General features: G+C 39.4%; 1 protein-coding gene across 1 annotated transcript in view; it reads right to left on the bottom strand.

Annotated features, from left to right (window-relative positions):
* The window catches only part of gpsm1b (G protein signaling modulator 1b), a 28,761-nt gene extending 12,938 nt beyond the window's left edge, over positions 1 to 15,823 (bottom strand). The window contains exons 1-5 of the mRNA XM_073478244.1: positions 15,633 to 15,823; positions 3,128 to 3,349; positions 1,613 to 1,748; positions 821 to 963; positions 138 to 261 (exon numbers count right to left, since the gene is read on the bottom strand). Of these exons, the coding sequence (XP_073334345.1) occupies positions 138 to 261; positions 821 to 963; positions 1,613 to 1,748; positions 3,128 to 3,349; positions 15,633 to 15,694 (687 nt within the window). The 5' untranslated portion in view covers positions 15,695 to 15,823. The remainder of the gene's footprint in view (positions 1 to 137; positions 262 to 820; positions 964 to 1,612; positions 1,749 to 3,127; positions 3,350 to 15,632) is intronic.
* Between the last annotated feature and the right edge of the window lie 485 nt (positions 15,824 to 16,308).

Genomic DNA, 16,308 nt, shown 5'->3' on the forward strand with positions numbered 1-16,308 from the left:
CATGGTGAGTCACCTTGTGTTAGAAGCACAGTTCAGGCAGAATGTCACTGTTCTGTTCAAGCCACAACAACAATGCTGATAACTCTTATCTAAGCGCTAGTGCTGGTATATGATGTAGGTATATATGAGTTTCTCACCTGACGGTGAAACTTGATTGCTTCGACAAAGTTTCCCAGCAGATAGTGGGTATTGCCCAGGTTCCCATAGGCCCTCCCCTGAGCAGCTCGGTCACCTAGTTCTTTGACCAAACACAAGTTCATCCTGCGGAGACAAGAACACACCAATTTCACTGCAGTATATGAATTATAAAGTTTGTTTGGCTGATAAATCAGTTCATCTGAAATTCAAGTAAATGTTATAATCTGTATGACTGAATAAATCTTAGGGCAGTCAGTTTTGATGAGCCAAATCAAGTCTAGACTGCTTTTTGGTAAGAATTGTGAATGAACGGTGCGGCCAAAGAACAGTTTGTTATTTTTCCACAGATGCTCTCCATCCAAGTGAATTAAACTTGAGCAAACCTACCAGTAAAAACAACACATAAAAACAAATCCAGGTGTGCCAAGTGGATTTCAAGATGTATTCAAGAGTTGACAAAAAGGATAATAACTGCCAGAATCAAATCAAAGCTGTAATCAGTGAAACATGCCAATTTAAATGAAACTCCTGTTTGTAGTTTTGGAAAAGCAAAATAATCTGAATGTATCATCATTGCAGAGTTTTCTGCCTTAAATCAATTTTAACACCAAAAAACAGCAGTTTAACACTTTAAGTATTGACTGAGATTTCCCTGTTGTATATGTTCGTCAACAATACGTACTCATAAAAGCCGGTAGCCCTTTGCAGTGTGTCTCTGACATCAGGAGGCAGGTCCCCTGGTTCCTGGGTGCAGCCCCATAACTGCTGTTTTCCCTTCGCATGAAACACGTTCCCTATGTTATACAGTGCTCTGGCCTCTCCAACCTACAACCAGACAACAGAGAGAAATGAAAAAGATGGGTTACACAAAAAGGGAAAGGGATACAGTAAGATCTTTCTGCAGAGGTCTATTTATTTTTATTTTATTGATTTTGTTTTTTTCCCCGCGAAGATTGAGTGTATGGGTGCATTCTGGCATCCACACATGCCTACAGAAATATGCTCAAGTATCTGTTTTGATAACAATACATTTTATTTGTGCAACATCTTACATGATGCACAATGGATTCCCATATATTATTAAGCATAAGATTCAAGAACTTTTCAAAGACTTCCCAAGCCTCAACTCCCTCAAATTCAACAACACTGATAATGTTTATGATGAAAACTGGCTGGCTTTACATATGCAAACTTTTCAAACTTCTTTCCTCACACAAAGTATATACTGTAAATTCAAGCACTCTCAATGAGTCATGTCTACTTGTGCCTACTTTCAAAAACTTGATTTTTTTCTCCCCAAATTCACTGACTTTCAAGAATTTCAAGCCCCCGTGGGAACCATGAAACATAGAGTATATAAATGACTCAAAAATAATAGTCTATGGAGCAAATAAAGAATATGTGCAGAAAACTTCAGAATGTATTGTAGCTTTCTAACGTTTAAGGAGATGCTATAAATCAACATGTTTGTTACCTTGTCGCCCTGCTCTTGAGAAATATCCAGATGTCTTTGACAGCACACAACAGCCTCATCAAACCGTCCCAACACTTTTAATGTATTACCCAGGTTTCCACTGGCTTTTCCTTCTCCAATTCTGTCTCCTATTGTTCTGAGAAAGCAACAAAAAACACATTTTTAATGTTCAGCGGTGGAAGCACAGACTATAGTTTTTCCATGTTGATGTTGTTTAGTTAAGCGACAGCCATTAAGCTACTCTAACATGATTTAATTGCGAGATGCTGTGTAGTAAATTTTTAATTGGATGCTTACTTTCTAGGAGCAGGTCCCAGTGGCCCTGGTGAGACTAATGTAACAAGGTAAATCCCCCCGGGGCTTTGATCTGTTTCCTGCTGAAGTGCCAGCTGCACTCACTGCAGGGGACTGGATTACTCATATAAGCTAAATATCCAGCTGGTGGTAGTGGAGTGGTACTATATGAAAGTCCCCTCACTTTTCTTGGAATTTCCATTGTCTAACTCAGCGTCTGCATAATGAAATCCTTGATGCTCTTTATGCATCTGATAAAGTCAATTAAATCTGGATGGTAGCTAGAGTCCTTCCTGTCTGGGCCCGTCTTTAAACTGAATAGCAAAATCATCAGCATATCATTCCTCCTATACAGAGCCCTTATTGTATAAATGAGCAGACTGTACTGCAATGAATAACTATTATCCAGCTTCAACGCTTTCTGCATTAACCCAATTATAAACCATTATCAAAATAAAACGAACTGTAATTAAGTTTGACCAGAGCAGAATTTCTGTCTTTTCATTTGTTGTAAATTACATTGTTTCATCTCTTACAGTCATTGATGTATCAAACACTTGAATATAGTGAATATTTTTTTTCCAGCTATGCAGACTATCCTCAATTAAGCCAGATGATTTCACACTTTGTGATTATCGATATAAAGTCTGTTTTTTAAACAACAAAAAAATCATTAGAATCTTTAGTTTCCTTAGTATGACAAACTTGGGCCCTATGTTTACATATTCTGGTGTGTAAATTACTTTTTTAAACATTACATTACATAAAGGATCTCTATATATAGGCTTCTTTGTTAGTTAGACCCTTTTATAGTTTAACCAGACACAGGACATCAGAGAAGCAGCAGGAAAAAAAACACAACTTGTAGAGCCAGAATATTTTCACATCTAACGCAATGAATCAAGGGTTTATTTCAACCAAACTTGAGTTGGTGGTTGTTGGAACATTAGGAAGACGAACCAAGAACGTCTCGGTGAGTTTTATTTCGTTTCTCCTGAGTATTGTTTTTCACTATTGTAAAATGACTGTTTCTGTAAAAGGAGTCTAGTGGATTTGGAAACAGGGATGTAGCGTCTGTTTCTGGTTAAACAAAAAAGCCTATCTCTACAGAGATCCTTTCAGTAATGTTGTCCGAAACCTACAATAACAATCTGAACCTGTCAGCCACAAAAAAACAAGCTCTAATGGATAACGTTTACTTTTAAATGGTACAATGCTCACCTGGCCAAAGTAAGGTCATGTTTGTGGTATTCCAGGGCTTTGCCATACTCCTTGAGGTAGAAGTAGGCATTGCCCAGCTGGCTGTAGATGGCACTGAGGGTCTTTAGGTCTTCTGTGCCGACCTGCACGGCTGCCTCAAAAAACGCTGTTCCGCCTTTGAAGTCTCCAGCTTTGCACAGCCGCTCTCCTTCCAAGGCCAACTCCAGGCAGGAGGCCTCCATCCTGAATGGGGCACACCCAAGTTTACACATAACAGTATTAATATATGAGCGCTATCATACGGAGAACAATGCAGAGTGATGTGAACGCTTATTACATCTTATCATGGTGAGGAACAAATCCCCAATATTGCCATGACAACTAGGTCTGCGGCCATATCTGTGGACCGTTGCCCTAGCAACTGAGTCTAAAGCGCTAAGATGAGCACCTTGAAAAGGTGTTGCACTTTTTGCTCATTACTGCATCAGCCTGTTGTTTTCAGATTCTGGTTTATAAAGGCATTCAGTTATCTTGATTTATTGGTTGACTTTATCAAACCATGAAGCATATGAGATTATGGTCAAACTTGCATTTTGTGTATAGCAAAGCTTTATTTGAAAATATATTCATTTGCTGATATTGTTCATAGTCCCTGTGAACATGAGGCAAAACAGCAAATCAGTAATGCTGGTCATTTCTAAAGCATACTAGAGGCAACATGTTCCAGAAATAACAATCAAAAGATAAGTCAAGAGGAGTCTTCAGACCACTTCTACAATGCATTGGTTACCATGGAAACTACTGGATCAGTGACGCTGACTCAGTAAATGTAAAAGGAATATTAATTTGGCATTGATTGACAACTTCCTTTTCATTAAGGGGACATCTAATTAAAGTTTAAGATAAAAGTTGGAACATATTTTAATAATTTAATATGTAACTGTCACATACACATAGAACTATTATTTTTGAAGTGTTTGTGCAAAATAAATCAGACACCTGGGGTTATATAAGAGGACTTTCAAGAGATAAAAGACTCATGTATCAGAATATTGATGAATCAAGCCGAAAGCGTGTGTGTGTGTTTGTGTGTGTGCATGCGTGAGTGGTCTTAAGAGGCACAACAATGCCTCTTCAGAGAGTTGTATCCAGAAAGTACCCACCCCAGATTCATTGTATAATCCAGGATAAACTAAAGACCAGCCCATTTGGTTGCAGCTCTAAATTCCACATAAGGTACTAGAATGTAGAGTTAAGCTCAGGATTATCCTTGAATCTAATCTGTTTCACAATTGGCACCATTCAAAAGTATAGTAAAAAGAGATGTGTACCATATGTAGTTTCACCTTTAGGTTTAACAGAGAACTTAGAGCGCGATTCATCGGTTTCAGACCACACTAAAAAGAAACACTTCACATCCTACACTTCTTGACACTCCTCCTCTTTCATAAAGTATATCTTGCAATTATTTATTTTCTATTTACACTGATCAGGGTTTTTTTTCAAATCTCCATGTTCCACTTTTCTTCATATGGCCATTTTGCAATTCACTAACATACATGATTATGTGAGGGTTACATCATTTCACGTGCACTCAAACCACTACTTTGATTACTTGTGAAGACTATAGCAGTTTCCTCAGTACTTGTCCTGTTGTGTTCTGTAGCAATTTTGAAAACGGCACATTATAATGTCTCTTCTGTCTTGCTGCTGGCAAAAACATGACTGCAATTGTAATGGTAAGCACTTTTCAATCGCAAAAGGGTTATTGTAACAGTTAATTAACAATAATTGTCATTATCAACAACATGATCTTTAAGAGTGGTGGGAAAAATTGATACAGCAGAGTATCACAATATTTTGCATGGTAATATGTATCAATACACACAGAAGCCAAGTATCGCTCTTCAATTCTATGAATCATTAATACTGCAAATTATAATTCAACTTTTGATACTAGAATAATGAAATCAGTTCCTTTTTCAGTCCACTAGGGCTGGTGATTCCCGTACGATCTGATTCCGCTGTGTTGGTATTTATTCTGGGATATCATGATTAATGTTGCTCCACGAACATCATTAAACTGACCAATTACATTTTTTAAAAGGTCATAGCTTAGCGACTCAATGAAAAAATACCAGAAATATATGCACATGGATGAAGTTATCCTTTCAGACACGTTGTGAAACTGTATATTTAATCCTAATCTTTTCCTTAACCTAACTTACTTTGTTTCCTAAACCTAACCAAACAGCAACAGAAAAATGGAAAAAGAAATAGAAATTAAAAAATGAGGTTAGTGTAAGTGAACAGTATAATAATATGTTCCACATGGGAAATGACCGCCAGTCTCCTAAGTAAGAGTCCTGCACTTACAGCTTGCTAGAAATGCGGACTGTCACTTTTTGTTGAAATGATGTTCCTATAGCAACATAATCACGATGAAAGTTCTGGAACAGAATTAATTATGATGTTCTAGGAACAACACTGATACAGCAATATCAGGCATACATTGATTCCCCCACCTAGTGATCTTCTGGTTAACTTTTCTGAACTTGTCCTTATTTAGAACCAATATGCTCACCAAGGTGGTTTGGTGTGCAAAACCTTGCTTGCTTATTAATAGAGACATGACTAGAACTGGTCTTTTTACTGTTCTCACAGTACCTGTGTTTTTGCTTGTTTCGTGTTTTGTCCACAAACACCTGTAGCTCCAAGTGTAAAGGTTTTAGCATCGATTGAGGTCGGGGTCCGTGGTGGACCAGTCTACACATCGCTCTCTCAGCTCCAGTCAAAGGGCAAGGCTCAGATGCCATGAGGTCAAGGGTTGATAGACTAGCTGTGTCAATGAATTTGAGAAGTTAGCAACTCTTTACAATGAGACTGCAGTTCATTCAAACAACGCACTTATCACTAATGATGCAATGCTGAGCCTTTGTGTGAAATCAGCTGATACAGCTAATCGAGATGAGATTTCTACTTTCAGTCCATTAAATTACTCCATAAAGAGTCCACAATGTCAGCAATATTGCAGCAAACCTGGACAAAATCCAACTGGAATTTCTACAGAGAGTCCTGGAGCAGCCAAGAAACACATCTGCTTTGCTGGAGATTGTTCCAAAAAGTGAATGGTGAAACCTCTACTCACACAGTCAAACCAGTCAGGAGGGAATTTTAGAAAATTCCATGAAAAAGCAACTGCATTTCCTTGCAAAAACATGTTGATTTAAAAGTCTGCAGAGGGCATGTTTCACTAATCCAACTGAACTTAATCAAGAAAGTTGAGATTTCCGTTGCGGTCATGCCATTCAACTCTTACTATCCCCAACAGAAATGTGTCCTCTCCTTTGATCCTCTTCAACCTGTCCTCAGCTGTGACAGCCAGATCCATTGTTGTGCCTTGCCATTACAAGTCACGACTTAAAAGAGGGAGAGATGCAGTGTAGGGAGCATTCTGGGTAAGAGCAGGGGCACAGTCGATGACGACAGTACGAGTGCAGTACTTCTAAGAATGACCGCTGCCCCAATGAAAGCCAGAAAGGAAGGATATGAGAGAGACAGTTGCTAATCCAAGGACCTGCACCTCCTTGGTAGAAACAAAACAGTGCACTGATTGGCCCAGACTAATCCAACTATCTGCTGACCCTGGCAGAAACATTATTAGGTCAGCAGCCGGGACAAGTAAGGCTGTGAGTACAGACGAGGCAAAGGACCAATAAATGTCATGTGAGTCCACGTTTTCAATTATTTTCCCTGAAAAGAAACAAAGGCATGAATAAGAACTTCATGTTATTTTTGTTAGACTTAGTAATAATGTTATTCTTGGTGAAATTAAAAAAAAAAAAAAAGTTAAATGTTGTATTTTGATTCCAACTCCTTACAAAGCAAATAATAAAGCAACTACTACATGACGTCCATGAAAGTTTAAAGCAACAACATGTAACTTTCTGGCGATGACTTCCAATTCACCCCACTTAATTCAACAAATTAAATAAGTTTTATTGGGTGAATCCACAACTTCTAAAGCAAATTCAGTGAAATTTCCACTTAATAATGGATCTCACATTCAGCAATGTCCAGCAACAGGTAAGCATAACCCCAAGCATATTTTTGATGCTGCCAAAATGCAGATGACCTACACTCAATACTGTGCCAGAACGCATCCTGTGTAGACAAACAGAGCACTGAAGCTGCTGCTGCTGTACCATCCTGCTGCTCACGCAATGCCTCATTTTAATATGGACACAGTGTGAGACCGTGAAAACGCTAAACATGTATTGACACAGATTACATTAAAAATTGTTCTGTTCCGTTTGGGTATCAGTAAGCCATGACAGCATGCAGGATAACTTAGTCATTCAGCTGAAATAGCAATATGAAATGCAACCACAATTTATCAAATCTCAAAAAATGCCAATTTCTACATAATGTTAATGTTAAAATATTATTCAAACTGTAAGATGCGCCTACACAGGCGGGTTCACACCATGCATACGCTGTGATTTTATGATTTGAGAGGCTGTTTGTGTATTTTAATCATTTCCATGGACGCAGTAATGTCACTCTCCAATGGAAACATAATTAAACATTTGGCTTCTGAAATACATATGTTTAGACAGGATCTTAGGATTTATCAGGGCAGCTGCTTCACGGCAAAATATTTCACTGCATGAATCTGGACTGTGTGTGTGTGACCTTTCGATGTGTAGAAGAACACAGAACATTAATTAACATGAAATACTAACCGATCCTGTCGGTGTGTCAGGAGTTTTAAATAATCAATGAAGTAAATCAGCTGTTCCTCGTGCGCAAATGCGCATGGTAATCTAGAGACACACGCATTGTTTCCGCTGCAGGAGGATCACTGCAGGTAATGTCGTTAATATTTTACCTCATTAAAGACATGTTTCTCCCCTCTCATCCCACGAGTTATTGATCAGGATGATACTTTTTATGACCCATCCTGCCTGATCCATGGACTGAGAGCCACGCACACAAAGAGTTAAGCACAGCAGCGCTCCTCCTCATCCTCAGTTAAATATCAGTGTATTTTTTCATATGCAGTCAAACAGAGTTGTTGATGGGACAGATGATTGTGAAACGGGCGGGGCAGAGGGTCCAGGAGCCGAAGCTCACATTCCTGTCCCTCAGCGAAGAGGGTTTAATATGCTCCTGGTCCTGGAACACCTGGCTCGTAAAGAGAATGGGAGACAACACTCGGATTGGTTTAATGTTTGTTCCGCCCAAAACCAACCCATGACCAATTCCCTTTTGCGCCTTGCGCCACACTTTGTGCCCAGATTATCCGCCATTTAATGAGCAATATGGACTTGGACACGCGCTATACGCACTAGCACTTTCCACTTTTGACCATGCGTAGTCTGTCTACATAGGGCCCATACTGTCTTTCTGGTTATTTATTAAGGAGTAAGATTACAGATTACTCAGGTTTCAGCTGAAAGGACAGAGCTCATGCACCCAAGGTGAGTGTCTGAGGTCTGACACCAGGGGAGGTTCAGACTGCTACATTTATTCTCAGTTGAACAGAATGTCACGTTCAGTTTGTCACGTACATCAAAAGACAGAAAGAAAACAGAGTGAAAGACAAGCTTCAGATGTAGCTTGTGGTTTTTTTGTCTAACCCAATGGCAGAATGTAAAACCATCAGATACAGCACAGTGGAAGGTACCAAGTGTCATTAGGTCATATTCAGGTCAGCACATAGAGATACAGTTTGAGCATAACCATATATAGTTATATGATAAAATGACATTACAAATGAGGTATGACTGAAATACATCAACTTAAATGATGTGTTGATATTTTATTTTTAAATTAAATACAATTAACCAATGAGTAATAGTTTTGTAATAAAAGTTACATTGCATTAAATTTCCATGCATTGAAAATGTATCTTAAAATTAAATATATTGAATTGATGAGTAACAGTTTTATATTAAAAGTTAAATTGTATTTAATTTTCTTAGAATTATATTTTAATTAAAATAGAGTACTGGAGTAGTATATTCCTCCTAGGAGAAGCCACTATGTTGCCTGCTTCTAGACATATCATTGTGTCAGTTAGCTTTGTTGACCTTCTGGGAAAAAAACAAATTTGCTGACCTCCTCACAACAGATGCTGATACAGCAGGCTGAGATCATACCACCTTCTTTGATACAATAAAAGTGGTTTGACCTTGGGGGTAACTGACCGTGGCAGTGTCTACCAGATGGTCTCTTTTGTACCTTTTTTTCCCTTTACCTAACAAACACAAACATTAAAAATGAAAAAAAATCATAAATATACCACTACTAGAGCAAGTGAACTTTAACAATTGACCCATTTTAGGACAAGAATAAACATTAAACAGTCTTAGCCCTCATTCAAAGGGTGATCTGAGGTTACCAAACTGTCTTCATGGCTCATAACAAGTACATCTTGCTGTTGTTGGAGCAACATATCTAAGGCCTAGGGCAAAAACATTTTAGGTAAGCTGGCAATAACAGAAGAAAGTCACCACTATAACACATGGGAACTGGTTACCACTGTAGATAAGAGTCCTTTAAAAAAGGTGCAAGGTCATCTCTTTGGCATTAAACAAGAGGGACTTAAAATAGCTACATCTACATCTGCAGCTGTGGGGGAAACGCTCCAGCTCTGAAATCCTTCAGTGGGAAAAAGCCCAGAAATATTGATAATTCCAGTTGCCAGATATGAACAAGTCGCCAAAGAAGGGCCCAGAAAGTTGTAGAAGGCATCAAGGCCACTCTTCAGTGCAAACAGGAAAGTGGATCAGGCACTAATAGCAGTAGCCAGATGATAAAAGGTACTAGGTCAATGCAGTTACAAAGCATTACAGAGGAAATATGTTTATAATTGTATTATTCAACTTTAAGTTGTACTGATGCTGCACACAAAGGTTTCAGCATGTCCTTGGGAAGCTAACAGACCTACTAGAATGAAAGGAGATGTCATTTTCTTTTGTGTCCTTTTGCTTTTCATACTCGGTCTGACAAGAACAGGTAGATATGAACCAATGGCAGGAAATTTCATGGTTCAAGGACTATGTCTTGCAGTGTCAGATGGAAACAGTTCAGAACGGAGGAAGTATACCATAAAATAGAAGCGACTGAACTGTTTCCATCTGACAACAAGGTTTCAAGGAGGTAGGCTAGAAACCTTGCATCTGTCCAATCAAAGGTGGATGCACAAGCTTTGCAAGAACATCAGTGAACTAAGTGTTTTCTTGGGAGCATGATAGTGATGAGGAGTAAGACAAAGACTAGGCGAAAACCACGGCTACATTCCAAGTCTCTTTTTTGATATTTTCTCCTCACTCCTAACTTTGCCTGAATACAAATGTCCACCCTCTGGACTTTAGGACTGAGTCCTAAGGGGCTTCAGTTGTACGCACTGTGACGTGTTCACTGTCATCACGTCAAGTCTGCAAGGGCGTGAGACTGCCAGGCTAATAAAAGTCAACGATAGACAGGCCTTAAGACTACAATAATAAAATAAAAGTAATTTTTTAATAAAGTAATTGTTTTTACACATTTATAATACATTCTACAATGTCACACCCGTATTGCAATGAATTCTGGTGAAGTCAGCAAGTGGACTGTCTGGAAGTCTGCAGAAACTCTACTTGAGGGCCCTTGTGGACTGGATGGGTTTGGACAGCCCTCAGCACTTGTGGACTTCCCGCGAATGCTCCTGCAAAGTCTGGGAGTCTGCAACAGCAGCAAAGTCCAGCCTCTCAAGATGCAACCCTTGTTTTTTACTCTGAGGTCCGAGGAGAGATGAGGAATCTCTGACGAGTCATGTTCAAGGATACACAAGAGCAGCCTTCAGACTTCCAGTTGAACACTATGATGTACAATACTCCACCCCTACATCTGGCATGTTTGATGGAGATGTCAGACAAAGCTCCACATGACGCTTCAGAGGAAAGGACATCACATATATTTTCTTCTATCATTACATGGTTTCCTTGCATCTTCTTAGTGGAAGGGACTAAGATGCGAGGAAAAGATGCAAGTGAGGGAAACATGGATGCAATTTAAGAGACTTGGGATGTGCCCACCTAGCCTGGTGCAGATGGTGTAAGGCTAGGGGCCTTTGGAAACCAGGACAAAATTGTAAAACCTTAAGTTGTAAAACAGATTGTTGAAAGAGGGTGTAGTCTGTAGAATGCCTGGCAAATTGTTTAAATTACTTAAGCTGTTCAGTCACAAAGGTAGACGGTGTCATACATTAACCCTCATTTTGATCAAAGTCAGTAAACTAAAAGTCATGAATGAGAGCTAGCTTGAGGACTAACTGAAAGACAAAGCAGGATTAAAAATAAAAGAGACCAAGAGTGAGTAAAAGACATTTATGACAAAAAGACAACAACACAAAGACAAAAACAGGATTATTCTCCATGAGAGGATTTTCACAAAGTGACTTTCATTCTTGCCATCTTTGTGGTTGGCGTAAGAATGGATCTGAGCAGTACAGTCGGCCATTCTCTCCTCTGATTACCACTCTAATTGGTCTGTTTGGGAGACACTCATCCCATAATAGCCTGCCTGTGGTCTAAGAGAGACAGTCTCCCAGTGCTGTTACCATGGCAGCACAGAGTACAAGTAACATACTGGACAGGTTTCGGAGAGTAAGTTAAGCTGTTGTGTGTAAGCTGAACTGTGCCATGTTTGTTCTTTTGGTGGAGAACAGCATAATGTGAACAATGAACCATTGTCAAATCATGGATCACAATTCATTCATTGTTGATATAAATATGTGAGGATCATGTTCTGCTGCCACTGTTATGCTGCAAAAGATAAGAGGGAGAGAAACTTAAGGCTAGGGTTAAGTAAGTAAGTTCAGGCATGAGCACAGTAGCAGTACTGTAACTGCAGGCTAGATTAGCTGGACTAGGATATGGTCTGGCAGAAAAAGTCAAAGACCACAACCTATGACAGTCTGTCCATAAATGGTGTTGTGCTGTACCCATTTTCACATACTGCAGGTTATAGACAATACCGTATCTCTTCCTTTCTGAGAGACAATAAGATGTAAAACAAGATTTGGGGCTATGCTGCGTGCACTGAAACAGGTCATGTGCATTTCAAGCAGCTTGAAATATTCATGGGGGTGATCTTAATATAACAAATAAAGTAGAGTGATCAACCTATTCCATCTGATACAGCTAGAATTGGGACAATTAACTCATTCATTTGTCAATTGATGGAGACTTAATTTTGATGAGCAAACAATCTTTTGAGACATTCTTCAAGCCAAAAATGCCTCAAATTTGGGAGATCAAGCTCTTTAAATGTCAGGATTTGGTGGTATTCTTGGTCACATATGATAGAAAACTGAATATCGTTGGGTTTTGGACTGGTGGTTGAATAAAATAAGTTATCAAAATAGATCACCATGGGCTCTGGTCAATTTGAACAAGCCTTTCCCATATTGTCTGACACCTTACAGACAAAACCATTGATCCATCACTCGCGAATCCAATCGTCAGATTAATCAGTCATGAGAATTATCATTAGCTGCAGCCATACTCGCTTCACATCATTGGAAATTATAAAAATTGTAATCGTCAATTTTTACTATTTTCTGATGTCTTACTCAATAAAAAAAACAGCAGGTTAATTGATTATGGAAATAATCATTAGTTGCATCCATAGATAGAGCTTTTAAAACCTAAATACAATTCAACAAATTCTGCCATAGACCTATAATGAAATATATATATACCAAAATAAAATACCCCAGATTATCGTCAGACATCTTTAGCGGTGAGATACCCATAAAAGGTATATAAATAATTTTTAAAAATCCACTTTGAATGGTAATTAGTGTTCAGATATGCAACAAAAAACAGATTATGCGCTCTGAAACAAGTACATTTGGCTGATCTAATTTAATTAAATTCAATTTCTTCACAAAAATATTAATGAATCCTCACACCATAGTCAGGGCTCTGTATTACTGTCCCTATTATTCTTGGCCTAGCACAGAAACTCTGTGCTCGGAGTAGTAATCCAGCCATAATTACAGAGTGCAAAGGCTAGTTGTCAGGGAAACCTAAGAGAAACTCTCTAGGAATGTTTTTTCCTCTTGCAGTGCATGTCTCCTGCAGTTAGAGCAGCGCTGTCTTCTTCTTTCTTCTGTTGTCTGATTCTCTTGTAAAACAGCCTTTTTTTTATTTTGTGTGATTCAGTTGCTCTTAACCTTGTTGCCTGTGGCAAGTTTAATAGGGCAGTGACATCCTGTATCATGATATTGATATTTAACCAATTGTGCAGTTAATTGATAACACTGAATGTGTAAATGAGACAATGAAAGAGGTAATCTCCTGCAATGTAAGTAGAAGTTTAAGCTTTCAGGGTTGTGTCTATCCATAACCTCCATAAATCCTTACAAAATAAAAGCATTTTACAAGATTTTTTTGTTGAAAAAGACCACACAGATAATATCCATTTGTGGCTCATCTGTGTTTCGTCATAAACTACAAAAGCATACACAAACACTCACACACATCTCCAACCCTCATTGCAGAAAAGGTCATGTATTGACTTTATCTGTTTGTGAAATAGAGGAAACGCAATCAAAAGGGTAGACCTGGCCACGTGTGTGTGCATGTGTGTACATGTGGGTGAATGTGTTTTTGTTTGTTAGGGATATGACAACCTTGCTGCTCTTTATGTCCCCCCACAAAGAAAAGAACAAGCTATTAACTTACACCATATTACCTTGTTTTGACTTGCAGCGCTGCCCTCAAACAATTTCTTGGGAAAATGTTACCATGCAGTCATTTCCTTAAGTGTTTGCGTAATCCATGGGCAGTATATCTGATTAAGTCTACTTGACTAATTAACAAAGATGTGAGGGGATCCTGATAAAGTCGGTGTTGAAGAGATTAATAATGTTCAAAATGTCAAAATATAAAACAGAGACTCGTCATTCTCAGAAGTTCTCCCAAAATCTGATAAGTCGTGTGTAAGATACACCATGACTCGAGGGAAAACAACAGACATCTGTCCTATAGACTAATCAGAGCAACCGTCAAAGTTGGCCCGGCACAGAGGTTGAGTTGGCCTGCCAGACAATACAATTCACTGTTTATGCTAATTTTTTAGGTGAAAGGTGCAGGAGTACTAATTCATAATTATTTTTGAGAATCAGAGCATATCGACAGAGTGGGACTTTATGCTAAAATCCAGTTAATCAAGAGAACTTTGGAGCTTAGTGCCATTTTACATCTTAACAGTACAATTCAATACGTCCACTATTATCCAGTTATAGCCCTCTGAGGCAAAAAGTTTGGGCACCCCTGGTTGAGCTACAATAAATATGAATGCATTTTTGGTTAAAATTATAGTTAATAAGCTTCAGCTAATATTTATTGAACTGTTACGAAACAATGAAATGCTTTATAAACCATTTATGAAGCTATTGATTATCAAAGTTGCAACTGGTTCTTATAAACCTTTACAAATGTTTGATAAATGACTTAGAAAGCATTTCATTCTTGGTTAACGGTCAAATAAATATTAACTAAAATGTAAATACCTATAAATTCACCATTTATTAATGATGGTTACTAAATGTTGCCAACATTTGTTGCTTTTAACATCTCAAAAGTGAGAATTTGATGTTTTTGCGTGTCAGATATGACATTAAACTGAATGTATTTGGGTTTGGACTCTTGGTCTTAAAAAATAAAGATAAAATAAAATAAAGAATATGAATGCAGTTAGTAGTAATCGATTCATCGATATAAATACTGATAATGAAGCCCCAGTCAGAAAAACAATAAAAATATAGTACTTATGTTCATATCTACTGTATGTTTTATACGTGTTCAGTTCAAACTGTTTTATGGCATGCAAGCAGAAAAAAAAGCAAGATTTGCAAATGAGTGGGGACGTGGTTATCACGTACACACACCATGTATGGAAATAAGGGGGTTGAACTGTCAACATCTTGACACTGACACTGTATCACCCCACACACAATGTGTCTCATCCTGTCGGTGCACACACACGCCTTGACTCTGCACCTGCACCCACCTGTGGGCACGTTCAAACCAAAGCCATGTGTGCTGTCAGACCTGCACAGTGTACACACACAGATTCACTCCTTCACTACAGTATATTCTCCCCCCACCAAGTGTTCACATCATCATGAGGCTCCTCTCAGTCTGTACATTCCAGCCACAGCAGCTCGATGACCCGAGCCAGGAATGAGGCTTGGAACCGGGGCTCTGGCTGCGACTGTGGCGGGGTCTTGAGCTTTAAAAATCAGTGAAAGCTGGCTGGTCAAGTTCCTGCCTGCCTTGCCTTGCCTTGCCTTGCCTGGCTCCTCCTTAGTAAGCAAAAGCCCCGAGTCGAGCTGAGCTGAGCTGAGCTGGCAGCCTCTATTATTCTCCCTCGTTTCTGTCTCGTCAGCCGCTCCCTCTCGGCTCTTTCAAGGACAGGCTTAGGTTTTGAAGATGTACGTACCCCCTCACCACTTCTGGCTCCTTACCTTGAATGCAGCCTCTTGCTGGCCAGATCCTGGTCCACACCGTTAGCAGCCGACTGAGCCATAGCGCCGCTGCTAATCTGCCTGCCTCCCTCGGTTGCTTCCTCCCGCTACGAGGCCCCCTTTTCCTCCAGAGGCAGCTAACCCCTTTTTCTCCTTCTTCTTGAGCTTCTCTGTCACTCCCCACTCCCCCCGTTTTCTCTCTCGTTTCTTTCCCACTGTCTCCCTCTCTCACCCTCCCCTCGTCCCTCCTTCTCCACAGCAATGGCAGCTGGCTACTGAGGAAGTGAGGTATTGCGCAAATAAACCATAAAAACACACGGCCCCTCCCCCTAGGTGACGTCACGGGCTGAGGGGGAGCTTGCCTGAGTGTGTTCAACATGTGCAAACCGTGGAGCTCTAACACCTTTCATCCTCACTCCAGCCATGCGTTTTTATTTTCTCCAGCGTTACATGTTTCTCTCTCTTTATCTCGTTATAGAGTAACTTACAGAGAAAGGCAACATTTTACTGTCACCTCTGGTTCAATGTTTCCAAGCCTGCTTACACTCCACAGATGGGTGTGGTGGTTGGGTGTGGTCACAAGTGTGCTTTGTTTTTTACCTGGACTCACACCAAGCCCAGTGGCGGACTCAGAAAAAAACAAAGGGCAAGGACGTTATATTAAATCTGGGCACAG

Source organism: Pagrus major, chromosome 12, assembly GCF_040436345.1.
Source record: "Pagrus major chromosome 12, Pma_NU_1.0".
NCBI classification, from domain to species: domain Eukaryota; kingdom Metazoa; phylum Chordata; class Actinopteri; order Spariformes; family Sparidae; genus Pagrus; species Pagrus major.